The sequence below is a fragment of the Entelurus aequoreus genome, linkage group LG08 (genome assembly GCF_033978785.1).
Source record: "Entelurus aequoreus isolate RoL-2023_Sb linkage group LG08, RoL_Eaeq_v1.1, whole genome shotgun sequence".
Lineage (NCBI taxonomy): Eukaryota > Metazoa > Chordata > Actinopteri > Syngnathiformes > Syngnathidae > Entelurus > Entelurus aequoreus.
In genome coordinates this window covers 29818291-29840795 of record NC_084738.1, presented here as the reverse complement: position 1 = coordinate 29840795, position 22505 = coordinate 29818291, and the positions used below count along the sequence as shown (strand labels likewise).

General features: G+C 38.3%; 1 protein-coding gene across 1 annotated transcript; it reads right to left on the bottom strand.

Annotated features, from left to right (window-relative positions):
• Positions 1-676: 676 nt before the first annotated feature.
• On the bottom strand, positions 677-20550 carry ercc4 (excision repair cross-complementation group 4). The gene is made up of 11 exons (XM_062056224.1): positions 20228-20550; positions 19976-20156; positions 12492-12687; positions 11000-11207; positions 9419-9599; positions 5821-5952; positions 5628-5732; positions 4936-5524; positions 2471-2563; positions 1800-1912; positions 677-1727 (listed from the first exon to the last, which is right to left on the bottom strand). The coding sequence occupies exons 1-11, from the start codon at positions 20402-20404 to the stop codon at positions 994-996; spliced, it is 2709 nt and encodes a 902-aa protein (XP_061912208.1). The 5' UTR covers positions 20405-20550; the 3' UTR covers positions 677-993.
• Positions 20551-22505: the final 1955 nt, after the last annotated feature.

The following is a 22505-nucleotide window of genomic DNA, read 5'->3' as shown; positions in this document are numbered from 1 at the left end:
GATTTTCAGCACAATCCCATTCAAGATCAGACAAACATTACAGGGAGACAGGATCGCTGACGGGTCTGCCAACTTCCGGCGCCCCTTACAGAAAAGGTGAGAAACAGGTAAACGCTGGGGGGGAGAGAGAAAAAAAAAAGAGTAAGTCTGGGCCCCTGGAGAGAATGGTTCAGACTGAGGCCAAGGAAGAAGAAAAAAAAACATAGCACACACAAACATGTGTAAGAGGGAAACATCAAAGAACACAAAGGACATTAAATACATTAAAATAGCAGAGCTGACGCAACCAGCCACTTTTACACACAGCCACAAAAGTAAAACAACAACAAAACATATACACTGTGGTGGCATCTGTGGTGTTCCACGTCATCGTCTGCTGGGGTGGGTGAGCATGGCCAGAGACAGGAGCAGACCCAACAAAGCAACCAAGAGAGCCGACTCCACCCTCGTCCGCTCGCCAACTCTAAGCAAGTCAATTGTAATATCTTATATTACTATTTTTAGTACATACTGATGACCAATAAAAAAATGGCCCCAGGGTCGCACTTAGGTCCATCCTTTTAGCATGGCAGCCAAGATGGCAATGATTGAGGGCGGTTAGTGTCTATCACTAAGCACTCACCATTTGAACAAACCTGTACATTTTTGACACTTTAAGTAGAGAAAACACAGCAAATGTAGAAAAATATCATTTATTTTTAAGAAATGTTTTATCAATGTAAAATCCATCCAGTTAAATGCAATATTTATTTTTAATGACTTTAGTTCGATGTGTGCATGGTAAATATTTTACACTTAACATGATAAAATACGCAGCAAAAGTAAAAAAAAAAACACAAAACAGCACCTCTTTTTTGAAGAAATATGTCTTTCTTAATGTAATATTAATCCAGAGTAAATTGCAATATTTACTTCAGTTCGAGCTTTCAATTCAAGTTGGAAAAAAAAATAGCTCGAGACTTAACATGTAATATAAGTCTGAAGGGGTGGGGTCTATTTGATTCTGTGTGCTGGAGCTTTAACACCTGCAACATTATGCAGGAACTCATAGAGCAACCTGGCATTGCTTGCATTTCCAAGTATTTCTGCTAGCTTGTCCTGACCGAGTCTGGCTAAGTCCGCCAGGCTATTAGCATTTTTTATAAGAGCTCGGAAGTTTTTTGTGCTGACCCCTGGCATCTTGAGCAGAAAGTCGTAAGGCCCGGCATTGTAGAGCTCTGTCGATTCAGCCACAGTGTCTGATTCGGCCGTGACCGCTTGAGCCGCTGCAGCATCTGGTTCTAAGCGACCTTGCTTCAGCTCCAAAAAGAGCTCGGCAGTGGCATGGGGGGAGGGGCACCAGAGAATGCGGAGGCGTGGGAAATGCAACGTGAGTAAGGTGAGTTTGGAGGAAATGTCATTGGACGATATCTCGTGGCGGAAATCAGACCGGCCTGTTAAGGAAAAGGGTTTTGCTGGGTCAAACTCGATGAGCAGCACTGGTTTTTTGTAATAGCGGCTCATGGAGAGGCACTGGGTGTACAGGCGACCGCTCTGCAACGAGCCAATGAGATCGCTGACGCTCTTGCGCTCCACACAGACGTCGGGCGTCAGGATGTAGTCACCTACTTCTAAAGTGACAGGCTCGATGTCCAGGCCCCGGCGGTGAAGCAAGGAGGGGAGTTCACTACGGAACTCACGCATGTCTACGATGACCCGTGAAGGTACTTTGGGCTGGTCCTGACCTCCTGGGTAAACACTAATACGTCAGGGCAACGGACCACAAAAGTCTGAGATTATACACAAATAAAAAGACTTGCCTGCTTTGCGAGTGTTGGTGGTGGCATTGGCAGGCTCCAAATTCCTTGCAAGGTCCAAATTGGTGTCTTCTCGGCCCTCCCTCTCCTCTGGGACGACCATAGTTGCTTTTTCTCTGCACAATCAGAATCAGACCAGTTAGATGAGGGGTGTCTAAAGTGCGTACCAAGAGCCATTTTCAGCCAACAGCCTGATTTTTGTATTGCTCCTTGGCATAAATTAATAAGATGTACTTTAGATCAGTGGTTCTCAAACTTTTTTCACCAAGTACCACCTCAGAAAACACTTGGCTCTTCAAGTACCATCATAATGACTAACATTAATTAAAATCAAGGCAAAGGTTTTATTTAACAAGCATATTCAATATATTTGGCCACTGTAACATTACACAGTTTGAACAGTAACACTGTGTTTGAATATTTAATTGATTATTTGTGTACCACAAGATGGGGCCCACAGTACCAGTTTATGAAGCACTGCATTAGACTCTACACTGGTTTGCTTTGTCACCTATATACAAAGTAAATATGTGGATGTTTAGCTGGATAGCTTAGCATACATTGACATACATTGGATGGGTTTTAGTATATTTATATGTACAAATCGTATCAAAGTGAGTTAGATGCTAACACTAACATGAACAAATACAAGACCAGAGTAAAATGATTCTTACCTAATTAGGTGTTCAAATGCTTTCTTCTCCTTAGACAGCCCAGTCAGGTACTTCTGTTCTTCTGTCGAACCACCATAAATGAGAAAGTACACCCTAGAAAGTAAACGCTGATTAGAACAGGCTCTAATGTTCATGTGTTTCTAGACTGAATGGTTATGATGTAGAATTTTAAGGGGAACATAAAGAAAGAGTGTCCAGATGCAGGATTTCCTCTGGATGCAAGGAACCTACAATATACAACCTGTTTTTCCCAGGGATGTAGGCTATGTTAAATTATTATTTTCCATGTTTGATGAGGTATTTTCTAAATGGAACTTGGCTTGACTTTACCTGACTTACCAATAAACATGCAAATTGTTTTCAGTGTCTAAACAAATTATATATGTTTACCTTGTTAAGTATTATGCAGCCTTTCAGTCATAAATACCAAAAATAACTGCCACAAACCTCAACATATATAAGGAAGTAGAGCCAGCGGAGAACCACTATGATAATATTTAAAAGGTTTTGATAAAATGGATTTAAATACTGCATGTATATTTTTTACAGATCTATTATCATAGAGTAATCAACTTCAACTGTTACCAAATAACGATCTAGATTAAATCTACATCAAATTTAGTTTGATAGTATTTTAAAATTTTAAATATTGGTTTATGAAATCATCGAAAAGATTGTCACCAAAAAGCAGTAATAACATCCTTGGAAAGAACCAATATATACAGATTAATGCACTATATGAAAAATATGGAGGCAAAGAACAAAACTGATGAAAACTCGGGATGTGCAGATCGATCATTCATCAATTAGTATCAGATGATTTTCGTGCTAAAGTATGTAATCAACATTGCCGATTAATTTATTTTGATGCCGATCACAAACACCGATCCCCTCTGTCAAATATTGTACTTATTTTTAGTCCCCCAGCCATACTTGCCAACCTTGAGACCTCCGAATTCAGGAGAAGAGAGGGTTGAGGTGGGCAGGGTTAGGAGGGGCGGGGTTTGGTGGTAGCGGGGGGTGTATATTGTAGGGTCCCGGAAGAGTTAGTGCTGCAAGGGATTCTGGGTATTTGTTCTGTTGTGTATATGTTGTGTTACGGTGCGGATGTTCTCCCGAAATGTGTTTTTCATTCTTGTTTGGTGTGGGTTCACAGTGTGGCGCATATTTGTAACAGTGTTAAAGTTGTTTATACGGACACCCTCAGTGTGACCTGTATGGCTGTTGATCAAGTATGCCTTGCAGTCACTCATGTGTGTGTAAAAACTGCATATATTGTGTGACTGGGTCAGCACGCTGCTTGAATGGAGGAAAAGCGAACATGACGACAGCTCTCCAGAGGGTCGTCAACTCGGCCCAAAAAATCATCGGGTGCCCCCTCCCCTCCCTGGAAGAACTGTATAACTCCCGCTGCCTGAAGAAGGCAGCCAACATACTCAAGGACCCATCCCACCCCGGCAACAGCCACTTCGATCGGCTGCCTTCCGGCAGACGTTTCAGAACCATGCGAACCCGCACAAATAGACTCAGGAACAGTTTCTACCCCCGGGCTATAACTGCACTAAACGCAGCTAAATTGTAAAAAAAACAAAAAACAAAAACTCCCTCACGTGCAACATGAGGAAGCCACCGGTCAATCACGATCCGGGACTGTGCAATCAGCGATTACATGCCATCTGGACAATATTTATCATATTTATTCACACAATTAATCCACAATAAAAAGCCTGCACAGCATAGGAGGTAGGAAATGCTGACTCCCACCCCCTTAGCACACTGGGATTCAGCATTACTCCTCTCTAGTCACTTTATACTTTTTACTGTCTCGTTTTCTTTTACATTGCCTCTTAGAGTGGTCTTAGGTCACATTGTATATTGCATATTGTGTATATTGTGTTGTTTTTGTATATTGTGTGGTTTCTTCTTTTAAAAAAAAAAGCAAAGCACCTCAGGGAAGCAATCTAAATTTTGTTGGACCTGTACCTGTACACGCACAATGACAATAAAGATCATTCATTCATTCATTCATTCATTCAGGTTGTAGAGGACGCTAAAGACAGTGTCTTTAAGGCACGCCCCCAATATTGTTGTCCGGGTGGAAATCGGGAGAAATTCGGGAGAATGGTTGCCCCGGGAGATTTTCGGGAGGGGCACTGAAATTCGGGAGTCTCCCTGGAAAATCGGGAGGGTTGCTAAGCAGCTAGTTACTAATTAGGTTTCTCCATACACAATGTGGAGCCGCTCTCCTTAGTTAATAATAATCACCTCCATTACGACAAACTAGTTTAATTATTGTGTTGATATATACGAAAAATAAATAGTTCAAAAGTGTGACGTGATCAGTATTGGTAACGGCCGATCCACCTCATTGATGATCGGAATCAGGCAGCATAAAACCCTGATCGGAGCATCCCAAATGAAAAAAGAACTTACTTGGAGGTAATAATGACTTCATATTCACACACCTGAGTGCTTTTCCAGGCCGACAGGCTTTGTAAATCTCCAGCTGGCGCACAAAGCTGACTTCAACATCGTAAAGCACCACAAAAGTGGGTTCCACTTCATGCAGCACCCTAGTCAGGCTATGGGGATCTGTGCAGCCCTTCAGGGGGTGAATGACCATCAGGGGCTCCTTCAGTACAGCGTAGTAAGCATCAGATGACAAATCTAGCTTCAGGGTCTCATCTTCTGACTCTTCTTCTTCTTCTTCTCCAGGCATGTCATCCTCACTGCTGCCCATCATTACTGGTTCATCAGTCTGATCTTTCCCAACCATCTGTGTCAAGGTCAGGGACGGTCTGGTCTTAATGGACTTTTTTTTCTGCATAGGCTCCTTCCCTTTGGGCCTCCCTTGGCCCTTCCCCTTCGAACCGCCTTTGAGAGAGCCGTTGCCTTTTTTGCGTGTTGCCACATTAAAAGCACAGGCAGCTGATGGGTCTCGTTTAGCAATGGTGCGTCTGTATAATCTGTTCAGGAGCCATTCAGTGCCATGCCTGATGTACTGCTGCAGTTGGGCACAAGTCCTGTCATCACTTGCACAGATTAGCACACGACCTGAAAGTAGTTTGTTACAGTTTATATTGTGTTAAAATAAAAATGGGCTAAAACGGCAGTACAGAGCAATGCACAAACACAACAATTGTGTCCTAATTCTAACCTGGTTTAAGCTGAGAGCTCTTGTTTTCCCTCTCAATCTCCTGCAAGACATCAGTTAGAGCTTCCCACTTTGGGCTCTTCTCAAGCACCAGCTCCCGCTTAGACTCTGAAACACACGCTCTGTTACTAATTTCAATATTAAACACAAGCATGACTTCATTGTCTTTTGTTTCCTAAGGTCTGTTCAGCAACACCTGAAGTGAGGGATGGTTGATTTTTATCCGCTTCGAATCCTACTTTAAGTTTCTTCTTGCTTTCTGGGATGCGGTACACTCGGCTCCTGGCATTGACAAACATAGAGGTACTGGAGTCCAGGAAGAGCCACCCTGAGAAAATAGAAGATGGTATTTTGAGTTGTAATTTGACTAATCATAAAGAGCACTGATAGGAGACATTTACAGTTGGAATTGCATGCATTAATATGCATCCAATTTTTTTAAATAAATAGGTACACTGTGTAAATATATTATTAAAAATATTATTATTTAAGGATATACAGTACAGTGGTATGCCAATTTAAGAGTGCCCCAACTTAAAGGTGCCATATGTCAAAAGGCATTAATAAATCATGTTCTTTTCGGATGCCTTTATAACTGATAACGGTAGTTCAGCCGAGATAGGCTCATTTCAAAATTAGATTTACAGCCCTGTAATATTGTTATTGTTTTAATTTCGATACCCCGCCCTCCACCGTTTGACCAATTAGAAAGTCAGCGAGTGTGTCACATCCAAGTTGCCAGTTACGCACCGCCATCTTTGTCTAGCTACTGCCACTGGTAAAGTTACTCAACATGTCAGACCTTAGTAAATCTAAAAGGCGTCGTTACGATTCTCAACTTATCCATGACAAAGCCAGGAACAAAACGAGGATTTGTATCAGGTATGCCTTTGAAAGATGGAGTCGATTTTTTCATCTGACGCCAAACTTGATAATTTCCTCCTTGATAGGTAAGTAAGGCATTTACGTTTTCTTATTACTTGTAATAAATGGAAATGTACATTTCGTATTTAAACTATATTGTCCAATACAGTCTATGACCTTGTCTAACAAAGCTAGTATGTTCGTGCAACGAACGCTTAAGAGTGAAGCACCATCACACTAGTGTAATGCTTACTTAGCATGCTGGCCCAGTCAATGACCCATCGACATACAGGCTAATAGGGGAAATATATGCCCGTTAGCCTGTATGTTGATGTGTCATCCAACTGACAGGGCAACATATATTTTCGACAAATAAAACATTTGTGGATATGGGTAGTGTCAGTGCCTATTTCGTTCTCAATATGCTGATACACTGAGGAAACGCGTGGATATGGGTAGTGTCAGTGCCTATTTCGTTCTCAATATGCTGATACACTGAGGAAACGCGTTCCAACATTAGCACGGCTAATTGTGGTTTCTGGTACTGTATGTGCATCAGGCACATATGGGGTGGTATTTGCTTGGCACAATGTAATGCATTACATGTAATGATTTTCTACTTTGTGTATTGACATGGTAGTAGGCTATATGATTTATGCGTAACATGGTTTTTGTGTAACGTGGGTTGGCTCATAGAATCGCACTTTGCACTGAAAGATGGTGATGTCCGTAAATGGAAGAGAATGTAGTGCTTCAGGTTGAATGCCACATGGAGTTATGCTGAACGAAATGTGGCAGTAATTTTACTGTTGGCTTTGGCTTGCCATCAAAGTAGGCCTATATATAGTACATTATATATTATTATACATAATATATTTTGATGGCGGTCCATGCGGTCAAACTAGACATTTTAGCAGGGTAATGCCAACAATCTGTCCCGACTCCCGACTGAAATATTGCTGCGTAACTTTACAAATAAATTTGGCTAATCGATAGAGCTGTGAATCTTTGGGTGTCCAACGATTCGATTCAATATCGATTTTTGGGGTCACGATTCAATTCAAAATCGTTTTTTTTTCAATTCACGTGATTCTCGATTCAAAAATGACTTTTTCCCGATTCAAAACTATTCTCTATTCATTCAATACATAGGATTTCAGCAGGATCTACCCCAGTCTGCTGACATGCAAGCAGAGTAGTAGATTTTTGTAAAAAGCTTTTATAATTGTAAAGGACAATGTTTTATCAACTGATTGCAATAATGTAAATTGGTTTTAACTATTAAATGAACCAAAAATATGACTTATTTTATCTTTGTGAAAATATTGGACACAGTGTGTTGTCAAGCTTATGAGATGTGATGCAAGTGTAAGCCACTGTTACACTATTGTTCTTTTTTTTAATTTTTATAAATGTCTAATGATAATGTCAATGAGGGATTTTTAATCACTGCTATGTTGAAATTGTAACTAATATTGATACTGTTGTTGATAATATTCATTTTTGTTTCACTACTCTTGATTTGTTCTGTGTCGTGTTTGTGTCTCTCAATTGCTCTGTTTATTGCAGTTCTGAGTGTTGCTGGGTCGGGTTTGGTTTTGGAATTGGATTGCATTGTTATGGTATTGCTGTGTATTGTTTTGTTGGATTGATTAATTAAAAAAAATAAATTAAATAAAAAAAAATAAAAAAATTAAAAATACAAAAAAAATAGATTTTTAAAAAAGGAGAATCGATTCTGAATCGCACAACGTGAGAATCGCGATTCGAATTCGAATCGATTTTTTCCCACACCCCTACTAATCGACATTAGTAAAATGTGGCATAATTACTTAGTAAACCATCTTGCAAGAAGCATTAACAAGAGAAACCTACAGCATAGGATTTGTCGATTTCCATTTGAAGTTCCTTGGAGTAGGATTCGGATTCAGCTGCGTATCTGGCAACATCAGTCATGGAAAGTGGGAGGGGACTACAGAATTTTGACTGTGATTTCAGTACCATTTCTGGCCACATTACTAAATATGGCTCCTTTAAGAGTGTTTTCAGATAAGAGCTGTCTCTCTGGAATTGTTGTTTTAAGTTAACACAGATTTTTTTTAGTTGCAAGCATCCCCCAGGCTGCAATTGTATCGCTAAATCCAAGCTTTTTGTTGCAGATGATTAAAAAAATTAAAAAATAATATTTTTCTCTTCTTGCTCCGGCATATAGTCTGCCCCCAGGAGCTTCCAGCTTCCGCCCTAGCCCGTATTTATTTAAGGAAATTCACACACACAATGCACAACATGACTGACGCGAATGCAAACAAGAGTGATACGTTGTTCCAAAGAAAAGAATAGTGTTGTCAGTAGTTTGGTTTTGTGGCATTAGGCGTGGAACGCTGCAAAATTTGTTTAAAAAGGCAGCAGCCCAAAAAACCTATTTCAGCATTTCAAATAGAAGCATCAAGCAGAGTTGGGGAAGCGAACAAGAAAATAGAAGCACAGAAGCTGCACGTCGATAAAGATGTGGTGCCCTAACAGCCTGCATTTATCCACTTACTAAACTATAGAGACCTCTCAATACTACATTTTTATTTACAGATATATTTTATTCAAGACAGAAGATTTACGTTTGTATTTTTTCTCCAATGTTGGAGTTTATATGCATGCAAATATATGCTACATATTTGTTTTCAAAAGTATCTAATTCACGACAGAAGCACCAATTAAGTGTTTTTAATCAATTTAAATGGGATATGTTTATTTGAGATAAGTGTTTTGAGTCAAGAGCTCCATCGAAAAAGCCAATTAAGCTTGCACGTTGAGGTACTACTGTATTTAAATACATAAAAATATATAAATAAAGATTTTTAAAAAACTAATTGAAACACATTTAAAAAAGCAGAAATGAATGCATCCTAGCACACGGAGAGAGTCTGTTAAATTACCTGAATTGGAGCCAAAGTTCTTTTGACCGGAGCGGAGGGACTCAAGCAGATTGAGGAAGGTGACACAGTCGTACTGAGTGAGGTAAAGCAGCAGAACCCGGAGTACTTTCAGGTCCTGAACCAGTGCCTTGGTCTTTGATCCCAGCTGGTGCCACAAGGGGTCCAAGTAATGGCGGATGGTCTGTAGCATGACATGGTGTGAAAATAAGTCTGCCACAAAAATATATACTTACACCGACAGATTAAAGGCCTACTGAAATGAATTTTTTTTATTTAAACGGGGATAGCAGATCCATTCTATGTGTCATACTTGATCATTTCGCGATATTGCCATATTTTTGCTGAAAGGATTTAGTAGAGAACATCGACGATAAAGTTCGCAACTTTTGGTCGCTGATAAAAAAAGCCTTGCCTGTACCGGAAGTAGCGTGACGTCACAGGTTGAAAGGCTCCTCACATTTCCCCATTACAATGCAGCCAGAGCGATTCGGACCGAGAAAGCTACGATTACCCCATTAATTTGAGCGAGGATGAAAGATTTGTGGATGAGGAACGTGAGAGTGAAGGACTAGAGTGTAGTGCACGACGTATCTTATTTCGCTCTGACCGTAACTTAGGTACAAGGGTTCATTGGATTCCACACTTTCTCCTTTTTCTATTGTGGATCACGGATTTGTATTTTAAACCACCTCGGATACTATATCCTCTTGAAAATGAGAGTCGAGAACGCGAAATGGACATTCACAGTGACTTTTATCTCCACGACAATACATCGGCGAAGCTCTTTAGCTACGGAGCTAACGTGATAGCACATCGGGCTTAAATGCAGATAGAAACAAAATAAATAAACCCCTGACTGGAAGAATAGACAGAAAATCAACAATACTATTAAACCATGGACATGTAAATACACGGTTAATGCTTTCCAGGCTGGCGAAGCTTAACAATGCTGTTGCTAACAACGCCATTGAAGCTAACTTAGCAACGGGACCTCTACAGAGCTATGCTAAAAACATTAGCTATCCACCTACGCCAGCCCTCATCTGCTCATCAATACCCGTGCTCACCTGCGTTCCAGCGATCGACGGAGCGACGATCATAGATGCGGTCGGCGACCCGGAGACGGAGGAAGTCAAGGTGAGATCGGAGGCTAGCGCGTCTGCTATCCATCTCATAGTCCTCCTGGTTGTGTTGCTGTAGTCCGCCGCTAATACACCGATCCCACCTACAACTTTCTTCTTTGCAGTCTTCATTGTTCATTAAACAAATTGCAAAAGATTCACCAACACAGATGTCCAGAATACTGTGGAATTTTGAGATGAAAACAGAGCTTTTTGTATTGGATTCAATGGTGTACCAATACTTCCGGTTCAACGATTGACATCACGCGCATACGTCATCATACATAGACGTTTTCAACCGGAATTTTAGCGGGAAATTTAAAATTGCACTTTATAAGTTAACCCGGCCGTATTGGCATGTGTTGCAATGTTAAGATTTCATCATTGATATATAAACTATCAGACTGCGTGGTCGGTAGTAGTGAGTTTCAGTAGGCCTTTAAAACAGGACTGTAGCTACCTTGTCAAAAGCATTGCTAAGCGTGTTCTCCACGGAGAGATCCTCAGCCTCCAAGGTGGGGTTGTAGCGTTTCAGCTCCTTCAGACAAGCACTCATGATGTCCAGGATAGAGCTCTGGATAGCCCTCATAGCCGGTGTCAGTGACACGTGGAGCTCCACCACATCGGGCTTGTGTCTGTCTAGTGCTGTGTTTACTGAAGCTTGAAACCTGTTCAATGTAGAAGAGAGAAAAAGATGCAGTGTGACGGTAGGAAGAGATGCATTTGACCTGTTGGAAAGCCCAGTGTTTGCATTAGTAATGCTTCTTTAGGTTAGAATGACATTGTTTTCCATCAAGAGTTAACATTTCGTACTTTGCGGGTCCTTGATCGCACAACAGTATCATTGAAGTTTGTACTTAACTTTCTCTCTATTGCCAATAGACCACCACATTTTAATAAATTCACCCAGACAGGAGTCAAGCAGCCATGTTTCTTTTTTTACTCGAACACACTTCCCCTTGGAAGAGCTTCCCCGTTGACCTCACAAGAAAGCTTCCGGATCTTCCATTTGTTCAGGTGCTCGTTCAAATTGTCTGGTGATAGGTATTAAAAAACACTTTTGCCACCATAAAACGACACAAGAATGTTGTAAGAAACAATTTACCATTGATAATTGTCACAAATGTGCAGAAGTTATTTAGTAGAATTTAAGAAGAATAACACTTGTAGATAAAATTACATGAAATGTATATTTATTTTGGCAAAAACGTAATTTTATATTTTTTATATGACGGAATTTGAAGGGATAAAAGGACCTGGTGGAAATTTGAAGGCGATCCGCTGAAACATATGGAGGTTATTGTATGTCTTTATTACCAATGTTTTTTGGACACTGAATTTATCAAACTGATTTTTGGTAATTTTTTTATACATCAAATTATGCTGACAATTTTATTGAATAAAAATTCCAGAGCAAAATATGCATGTTTAAAAATTCAGTTTGCTACAATAAAGTGATTTAAAATTCAGTTTATAAACATTTAGGACAGAAATAATAATTTAAATTCAAGTCTCACTTCCAGTTTTAACAAATGTAATATTAAAACACAGACTTTGTGATCAAACTTTTATACAATGAAATTGTCAGCATAATTTGATGTAAAAAAAAGTATAATTTATAAAATTATAACGCAAATAATTCAGTGTCCAAAGAAAGCTTTGGTAATAAAAATACAAATTACCCTCATAACGTGCTGTGTCTTGTTTTCCACTGTTTTTGTATTCTTTATTATTTCTTGTAATCTTTTAACTGCATAGGCTCACTCCTTGAGAGATACATTTAATAGCCACCACTTTTCATAAGGGAAAGCAATAAAAAGAAAGCAAGTAAAAATACAGGCATGTCATTTAGTTAATCCAATTGTTGCTTTATGTATAATACAGAGCAGATATGGCGCAATTTCAAAAATGAAATCAAACTAAACTTGGCCTTTTTGGGGGAATGTACATACCTGGGCCAGAGGTAGAGCTTCTTGACAAAGAGGTTCCTCATCACACGCTCCACCTGGCAGAACCCAGAGGAAAAGGCAGTGGCTTTGTCAGTGAAGGCTTTGATGAAACCTGTCTTGTTCTTCTGTCGGAACAGCCGCAGGATGAACGCTTCCTGACACGACTCAATGATTTTGTGAGCGCGGTACACCAGGATGCCTTGACAGGAAGCAGGGAGAACGCAAAAGATATGTGCATTGGATTTTCAAAGGTAAAGCTAATAAATTGCTTCTGTCAGATAGTCTCTGCTGATAAGGGCAGAGACAACTTAACATAAACCTTTGCACTCTAAAAGTACAACCAAAAATGTGTCTTTTCATAGCTATGCTTAAACTGACATTGTTAAAAAGTGACAACAACATATCTGAAAAGGAGGAGGAAGAAGCAGAGCTATTCATTATTATCATTAGCTGTATATCGCTAGCTTTTTTTAACCCAAAAATATAAGACCATTATTGGCTACAAGTATTGCCAACGGTGGTTTAGGTGAATATAATTAACAAATGTCTATATTAGTCACAATTGAGAGGTAAACTGAACATTTCAGTTTGTAATTAACATACATAACTCTCACAATAACTTTTGTTAATTTTTGTGATTAAAAAACAAAAACAGTTTGAAACAAAAATATTCACATTCAATGATTTGGTGCATTTGCAAACAGCTACAATTGTTTACAAAGCAAACTAATCTGCTACCCAAGAATGTAAAATATTTTTTCTCAACAAAAGAAGAAAAGTATAACTTTAAAGGAAAAACTAAGTCAAAACATTTGTTTGCATGTACAACACTTAACACATTTAGCATATCACATCACGCCATCAGTGTGTGAATGGGTGACTGTGGAAATAGTGACAAAGCGCTTTGAGTTCCTTAAAAAGGTAGAAAAGCGCTATACAAGTACAACCCATTTACCATTTACCATATCACTATGTGGAAATAAAATTATGGAATGGATTGTGCAAAGAAGTCAAACTATGTACTAATACGATCCAGTTTAAGAGGTTGTTCAAATTAAAAGTGCTTACAAAGTACAAGGAAAAATTATTTTGAGAAACATCTGGAACCTTATTGAAAAATAGATATTCTTCATATCACTATGTTAATCATAACTGACTTAATTATCTTTTACAAGAACGGCTGTATTAAAAAGTCACTAATGTAAATTGTGTCAGGAAAAGAAAATAAGTAAACATACTGTATGTGTTAGTAAGTGCTCTGAAGTGGAATAGGGGTAGGATTAAAGGCCTACTGAAACCCACTACTACCGACCACGCAGTCTGATAGTTTATATATTAATGATGAAATCTTAACATTGCAACACATGCCAATACGGCCGGGTTAACTTATAAAGTGCTATTTTAAGCTTCCCAGGAAACTTCCGCTTGAAAACGTCGCGGTATGATGACGTATGCGCGTGACGTCACGAGGTCAAGGGAAGTGTTTGGACCCAATTCAAATACCTCTGTTTTCTTCGACAAAATTCCACAGTATTCTGGACATCTGTGTTGGTGAATCTTTTGCAATTTGTTTAATGGACAATGGAGACTGCAAATAAGAAAGTTGTAGGTGCGATCGGTGGAGCGGCGGACTACAGCAACACCAACACCAGGAGGTTGCGTTGTGTTTTGAGCAGGATAGCAGACGCACTACAGTGAGTACAGCTTTGGCTTCCAAACATTTGATCGCTTGCCCGTACGTGCGTGTCGATATGTGCATGTCACGTACGTAACTTTGGGGAAATATATGTTTCTTGCCGACTCTGATGGCGGCCGGGGTGTCGTCAAAAGTGTACAACGCCCGCCGCCGCATCTAGGTTAGCTTCTGTTTTTTTAGCTTCGCCAAGCTGAATATTATTAATCGTGTATTTACATGTTCATGGTTTAATAGTATTTTTGATCTTCTGTCTATCCATCCAGTCAGGGTTTTTTTTAATTTAGTTTCTATCTGCATTTGAGACTGATGCTATCATGTTGGCTACGTAGCTAGGTTAGCTTCTATTTTTTTTAGCTTCGCAAAGCTGAATATTATTAATCGTGTATTTACATATTCATGGTTTAATAGTATTTTTGATCTTCTGTCTATCCATCCAGTCAGGTTTTTTTTTAATTTAGTTTCTATCTGCATTTGAGACTGATGCTATCACGTTGGCTACGTAGCTAGGTTAGCTTCTATTTTTTTAGCTTCGCAAAGATGAATATTATTATTTGTTGATTTACATGTTCATGGTTTAATAGTATTTTTGATCTTCTGTCTATCCATCCAGTCAGGGTTTTTTTTAATTTAGTTTCTATCTGCATTTGAGACTGATGCTATCACGTTGGCTACGTAGCTAGGTTAGCTTCTATTTTTTTAGCTTCGCAAAGCTGAATATTATTAATCGTGTATTTACATGTTCATAGTTTAATAGTATTTTTGATCTTCTGTCTATCCATCCAGTCAGGGTTTTTTTTAATTTAGTTTCTATCTGCATTTGAGACTGATGCTATCACGTTGGCTACGTAGCTAGGTTAGCTTCTATTTTTTTAGCTTCGCAAAGCTGAATATTATTAATCGTGTATTTACATGTTCAGTCACTGTGAATGTCCATTTCGTGTTCTCGACTCTCATTTTCAAGAGGATATAGTATCTGAGGTGGTTTTAAATACAAATCTGTGATCCACAATAGAAAAATGAGAGAGTGTGGAATCCAATGAGCCAGCTTGTACCTAAGTTACGGTCAGAGCGAAAAAAGATACGTCCATCACTGCCTCTCAAGTCCTTCACTGTAACGTTCCTCATCTACGAATCTTTCATCCTCGCTCAAATTAATGGGGTAATCGTCACTTTCTCGGTCCGAATCTCTCTCGCTCCATTGTAAACAATGGGGAATTGTGAGGAATACTAGCTCCTGTGACGTCACGCTGCTTCCGGTACAGGCAAGGCTTTTTTTATCAGCGAGCAAAAGTTGCGAACTTTATCGTCGATTTTCTCTACTAAATCCTTTCAGCAAAAATATGGCAATATCGCGAAATGATCAAGTATGACACATAGAATGGATCTGCTATTCCCGTTTAAATAAAAAAAAATCATTTCAGTAGGCCTTTAAAGAAGCCTTGCGTCTCTCTACTCCTTTTCGGACATGTTAAGAGTAGACCTTATTTATGAGTTAGAATGCATTAAGGAAAAAATCCATATGTTGTCAAGTCTTTCATAATGATTGTGAACGATAGGCAAAATTCCCCTAAAAGTGATGTTTCCTTTTAACATAAGTATTTTAATCAATACAGAAGTAATGCTTCCCAGAAAAAAGCTCTTAATTTAGTTATTTGAAAAATTATTCCACAGAAAGTACAATTTATATCTCGTCTAAAAATAGCATTATACAAGTAAGATGCAGTTTATGCAGTGTCATTTCTGTCTACTAGTTTTTGATCAAATAAACAAATGCTTTTTTGAATTATCTCTGTCATTTATATTCAAGGGCTTCTTAAAAAAGGGTTTGTGGACCAGAAAGGGAAGGAAGGTATTTATTAGTGGATAAAAATATTAAAAGGAGAGGATATCGCTTTTCCTGGAGACTAGTCACATGTCTCTGGTTTTGGTTTGTGCTTTGTAATTGAATGGTGACCAGTCCAGCTCGCCTGTGGCAATAATGAGGACAAGATGGGTGAATGGACAACACCAGTAATACTCTTGACAGTGGCTGAGGATTATTATTGTTGACATAATATTTGGCACACATCTTGTAACTATGTCATTACATTGTGCAGGGATACCAACTGTAATGATGTGGCTTGTGAGTATGTGGTAGGGAAAAGTGGATGGATTTAAATATTGACAGTATCAGCCAGGAGTATTGTATCGATACTGAGGTGATTAAGTCAATCATTTTTTGTTCTCTTTTGGGATGGGCGATGTGACCTAAAATAGATCAGACCTTGCGCGATAACATTAATCGCAATATATTATTTTTCATATAAATGATAACAGAACTATTTCAAAACGTTTTACAAAGGCTCCTAATTTGGCTACTGCTGACGTATGCGGTAACATATTGCATCATTTCCAGTTGTATTACTTTCTCAGAACTAATAATCTACTTGCTAAATTACAGTTAATATAGATAGTTACTTCATGCTATGTAAGAACATTGAATGATTACATTTTGATCACAACTTAATCAGATAATAACACAGGATGACAGTATAACAATATTGTTTAAATATTTAAATTATTCCCCTTTTTTAGATACACTATTTTCAGCAAAATAAAGTCAATAGTGCCAAATAATTAAACATAAGCAAAAACTACAATTGGCTCTCAATGAAATCCTTTATGTTTTTGTACTCTGAGCCCTCATAGGTCCTGAGTTTGTTAACATTAACAAAAACAACCAAAGAAACACATTTTGAAATAATAAAAAACATCAATCTGATCACTGTGGTGTCAACCATATACTGATACTATACTATGTATGGTTACTGTCGATATTTGCATCCATCTGCCCACCCCTGTTTACATTCAAGAACTCTAGCTAGTTAGTGTGGCTTATTGCCACATCCTTCTCCGATGTGTGGTGTAGCATGTTTAGCTATACATTGTCCTCCAGTGATAATGTTACTTTTGAAAAACAGTGTTTATTTGCCGCCATGGCGAAAAAGATTAGTCACCCGCTGACTCACTAGCGATGACGGTACATTTTGTGGAGGATGACTTTGACTATGTTTAGACTGCAGACCAAAGTAGCGCTAATCTGATTGTTTGAGATTTTATGTTTTCCAGCTCACTGTTTGCGCTGCAAATAAAATGTGATCTTTATCAGACTTCAGTACAAACACGCACAGGCCCCAATGTCGCCGCAACGTCACTTGCATGCGCAATTCGATAAAGTGTATACAAAGGAAGTAGACCTGAAGTTGATTTGTCGAAATGAGCTACCTTTTGTAGACGAAGAGTTGACTTGTCAACAATTAAGTGATTATTTTATAATACATTTTATTTGATATCTAAATCGATGTTTCAAAACTAATGGCATAACTTTTTATAAACACTTTTTTTGATAAACACAGCTGGTAGCTTTTTTCGACGAAGTGGCTCATTTCAACAGAACACAAGATTTCATAAATTAAGACGTAATGAGGACAAATCAGTGTTAGTGGGTTTGTGCTGTGGCTGTTGTGAAGAGTAAGTAGGCAGACGATGGAAAATAACTGCAGGAGGAGTAAGAAGAGAACTGCAAAAAGGAAAGGGATCGTGCTGCGCACACAAATGGTGTAATTTGTCCAAAGAGGTCGTAAAAGTCGCAATCAAATCGCATTGCGTTTAGACTGTAGTCACATTTGAAAAGATCAGATTCCAATAAGATCCTGACCTGGCCTGAATCTGATGCGAAAAGATCAGACTTGAAGCACTTTGGAGTGGTAAAAAAATATACGATCTGTGTCTCAAAAAAAAAACTGATTTGGTTTGCAGTGTAAACGGGGCCTTTTTTCGCTTGTTGCAGGCAAATGTGTGGGACACAGATAGAATGAGTCATTAACATGCAACACACAATACCTTGATGGTATTAAAAGCTTTATCGTGTTTATCATTCATGTTGTATATTGTCTACATCACACAACCCTAATTATTTTCTGTTTAATCTTTTGTTGTTGCTGTTGTTACAGTGATATATTGTTTACAAAGTGATGGAATAAGTTATTGGACACTGACTGGCTTTTAGGGTAAAAGCCAAAGGATTTAATTGACAGCCAACGGACCTGTTCGAGGTTTCAGCAGGCTCGTTCTCGCGAGACTCTTTTTTAGACGCGTCAGAGGTCGAGAGGGATAAACAAACCCAGAAAATGGCTTCCTTATTATCAAGTGGTGCTGATTTGGAAGTAAATGTCGACTTTGAGTATTTTATGCGATGGAGTGTTGACTAGACCATTTGCGTTGTTGTGGACTAAAGGCGTCTGGAAATAAAAAAAGATCTTGCTGCCAGGGCTTTTGCTGCGTGGGAAATGGGAGTAGAAGCCAAGAAAAACGGACAAGAGGTGAACGACGAAAAGGCTGAGGACTACCAAAAAACTTTGTCGGTAAAAGACACTTGTAACTTTTTGCCAACCACTCTCTCTATTTCTGACAGTTGGGTAGGGGAAAAGGATGGCATGTACCTTGGTGTTATAAACATGTACTTTGATATAGGCATGTACCTTGGCGTTACAAACATGCACTTTGATATAGGCATGTACCTTGGTGTTACAAACATGTACTTTGATATAGGCATGTACCTTGGTGTTACAAACATGTACCGTATTTTTCAGACTAAGTCACAGTTTTTTTCATAGTTTGGCCGGGGGTGCGACTTATACTCAGGAGCGACTTATGTGTGAAATTATTAACACATTACCGTAAAATATCAAATAATATTATTTAGCTCATTCACGTAAGAGACTACACGTATAAGATTTCATGGGATTTAGCGATTAGGAGTGACAGATTGTTTGGTAAACGTATAGCATGTTCTATATGTTATAGTTATTTGAATGACTCTTACCATAATATGTTAAAATACCAGGCACATTCTCAGTTGGTTATTTATGCGTCATATAACGTACACTTATTCAGCCTGTTGTTCACTATTCTTTATTTATTTTAAATTGCCTTTCAAATGTCTTTTCTTAGTGTTGGGTTTTATCAAATAAATTTCCCCCAAAAATGCGACTTATACTCCAGTGCGTCTTATATGTTTTTTCCCTTCTTTATTATGCATTTTCGGCCGGTGCGACTTATACTCCGAAAAATACGGTACTTTGATATAGGCATGTACCATGGTGTTACAAACATGGACACAAGAATGCTTCAAAGTTACAAAGAAGGCAAGGCTTACAGTTATTTCCCAACAGGTCAGATCTCATTTATGTTTGTATTTTAATGATACCATTAGGTGAGATCACCATATTTAAAATAACACTCATGAATGTCACACATTGTTTGTTTCCATCTTGTGAGGTGATATGTACTATTCGAACATCGCACAACTACGCAAATGGTCTTCGGCATATTCAAAAATATACACGATACGGAATAAATAAAAAAATTCTGAAATATATATCGTACTATTCACGCTAAAGTGTAAAAACAAACCACAAACTGACGAAGTTTACCAGAAAAATAATGCAGTCGCTGCCTTTGTTTATCCCTCCCGAACTTTGACCTCGACAAATTGGACATGCGCAGAAGCCAACTTCGAACTGATCCATCGTTGTTTATGATTTTGTTTTGATTGATTGAAACTTGTATTAGTAGATTGCACAGTACAGTACATATTCCGTACAATTGACCACTAAATGGTAACACCTGAATAAGTTTTTCAACTTGTTTAAGTCGGGGTCCATGTTAATCAATTCATGGTTTTGTAACATTAAGATTTGATTTGGACTGATCTGCCTATCTCTACTTGCTGTGAAGCATACATGCTTACCTGATATAAGATGAGCAGGGATGCGGTCTGTCAGGAAGTCGACCACCAGGATTCTGCTGGTGACAAAGAGCACTCCTCCATCGGTGTACACGCTGTACCGCTCGGTGCCTTGGACCTCGCTGGTCACCGTCCTGGGCAAGTGTGTGACCCCCTCGACTCGCAACTGCTCCGTGAAGTACTCCTGATGGAGAAAAGACGGGCGAGTTCACGCAATGATGCGTTAAAATGTTGGTTAATGTGCGTGTCGCCGACCTGTTCAGGTGTGGTTGTGTTGAGCAGCAGCACCAGGCTGCCCTGCTCCGAGTACACCCGCATGAACTGCAGCAGGACGCGGTCTATTCCCATTCCTTCCGCCACCACCAGCAGCCCGTCGCTGTCCAACAAACCTAGGAACATTTCGGTCTCGAATTCAAGCGAAGGACCAGCCATAGTGGAACCAGAGACAAAAATTGCCCTACTATGCAGGGACGTCAGCTAAACGCAGTACAAAACATTGCAAAGACTACTGTGGCTGCTAACATGGCGTCTGTTTGAATGTTTGGACGCAGCACTTCTGGTCACGTGACGCTACCAGATCAACGAAGATGTATTGAGATTGAAAATACATAAGCACGCCATCTAGTGGTATAATGTATTTTATCAGAACCTTTACTTTAATATGATGCACAATGACAAATACTTTATATGATCTTATAATAATTATAACAATTTATTTTTATGATTTTGAATATTTTTGAATAAAAAATACTGTTTAAAAAAAGTTGATTGTTACATAATGCGATAGAAAAAATGTAAGCACGCCATCTAGTGGTATAATATATTTAAGCAGAACCTTTACATTAATATGATGCACAATGAAAAATACTTTATATGATCTTATAATAATTATAATAACATATTTTTGTGATTTTAAATGATTTTGGATAAAAATTCTGGTTAAAAAAGTTGATTGTTACGTATTGCGATTGAAAAAATGTAAGCACGCTATCTGGTGGTGTAAAATATTTAAGCAGAACCTTTACTTTAATATGATGCACAATGACAAATACTTTATATGATCTTATAATAATTACAACAACATATTTTTTATGATTTTAAATGTTTCTAGGTCAAAATTACTGTTTAAAAATGTTGATTGTTACGTCATGCGATTGAAAAAATGTAAGCACGCTATCTGGTGGTGTAAAATATTTAAGCAGAACCTTTACTTTAATATGATGCACAATGACAAATACCTTATATGATCTTATAATAATTATTACAGCATATTTTTATGATTTTAAATAAAAATAAAATACTGTTTAAAAAAGTTGATTGTTACGTAATGCGATTGAACAAATGCAAGCCTGCCATCTGGTGGTTTAAAATATAAAAAAACCAAAAAAAAAACTACTTACACCAATATGATGCAAAATGACAAATACTGTTGTATATATCTTTTATAATTTTAAATAATAAAATCTAAAAACTGTATATTGTAATGTCAAATAAAAAACAGGTAAAACCTCCAAAAAAAATGTGTGCATTTCGAGCTATTCGCACAGCATTTTGTTTAAAATATTCTCGCTGTCTGTTCGCGCTTACAAGGGAACGCTTTGTCTCATGTGTGAATGTCACTAATGACAGAAAAAAAGTCAGCTAAAATACAAAATAGAACAGGCACCAAAAAACACTCAAGTGCTATTCCTGTGTTTGTTTGTATGTGTTGCGGATTTCTCTTAATATTTATTCTAGGAGTTTCTAGTGAAGTAATAACTGGAGAAAAAAAATAGGGGAATATAAAAACAACCAACAATCTCAGCTCAGTCGTCTTTGTTAAATTACTTCTTGATATATTTAAAAAAAAATAAATGTTCAGTCACTGCAGTGTTCTTCCTGTCAATATACTTTCAGTCCTATTATTCAAATGACAATTTGTACAAAAATGAAATAAAGTTGGACAATTCACATTTTGAGTAGTTCAATAAGTGTATTGTCCCATTTAAATACAAATAATAGCAATAATAAAAGACGGAATTGATGTTTATCTTGAGAGTGTTACAAGCAGATGGCATCCACAAATGCGAAAACCCAGAAAAATCAGGCTGGTGTAAGACCATTAAGAGATTTAAAGGCAGATACAATAATTTCCAAAAATGTGTACAGGAAACGGTTTATTTAAATTTTCATTATTGACACATGTTTATTTTTGACCCTGATTCAGTAATCGATTCTCCCAGTCGAAACACTAGCAGAAGCGTAATCTACATTGCAAATGCAGAGCGACAAGACGGACATACCGTTGACGATGAAAACGCTGTAATTGACTGGCATGGGAACTGTGTGGTGTCAGGTCACCTTCTTGTGGCGTTACCGCCAGCCTGGGGGTGCAAACGACACAACGTTCGGCTTTTCAAATGTTCCCATTTGTTACTTATAATTATGGAAAAAGGCGAGTCTCTTCAGGTTGTTTCATCAACGCCATCTTGCTTTTCTAGTTCATCAACTTGCCCTTGAAAGAACAAAGTGTGAATGTTCATTGATGAAACTT

Excerpts from the sequence above, each read along its gene's own strand:
- ercc4 (XM_062056224.1), bottom strand. The coding sequence starts at position 20,404 with ATGGCTGGTCCTTCGCTTGAATTCGAGACCGAAATGTTCCTAGGTTTG. Across the intron at positions 5,953-9,418 it reads GAACTTTGGCTCCAATTCAG|GGTGGCTCTTCCTGGACTCC; the intron begins GTAATTTAACAG and ends CTATTTTCTCAG. Across the intron at positions 5,733-5,820 it reads TCAACCATCCCTCACTTCAG|AGTCTAAGCGGGAGCTGGTG; the intron begins GTGTTGCTGAAC and ends CGTGTGTTTCAG.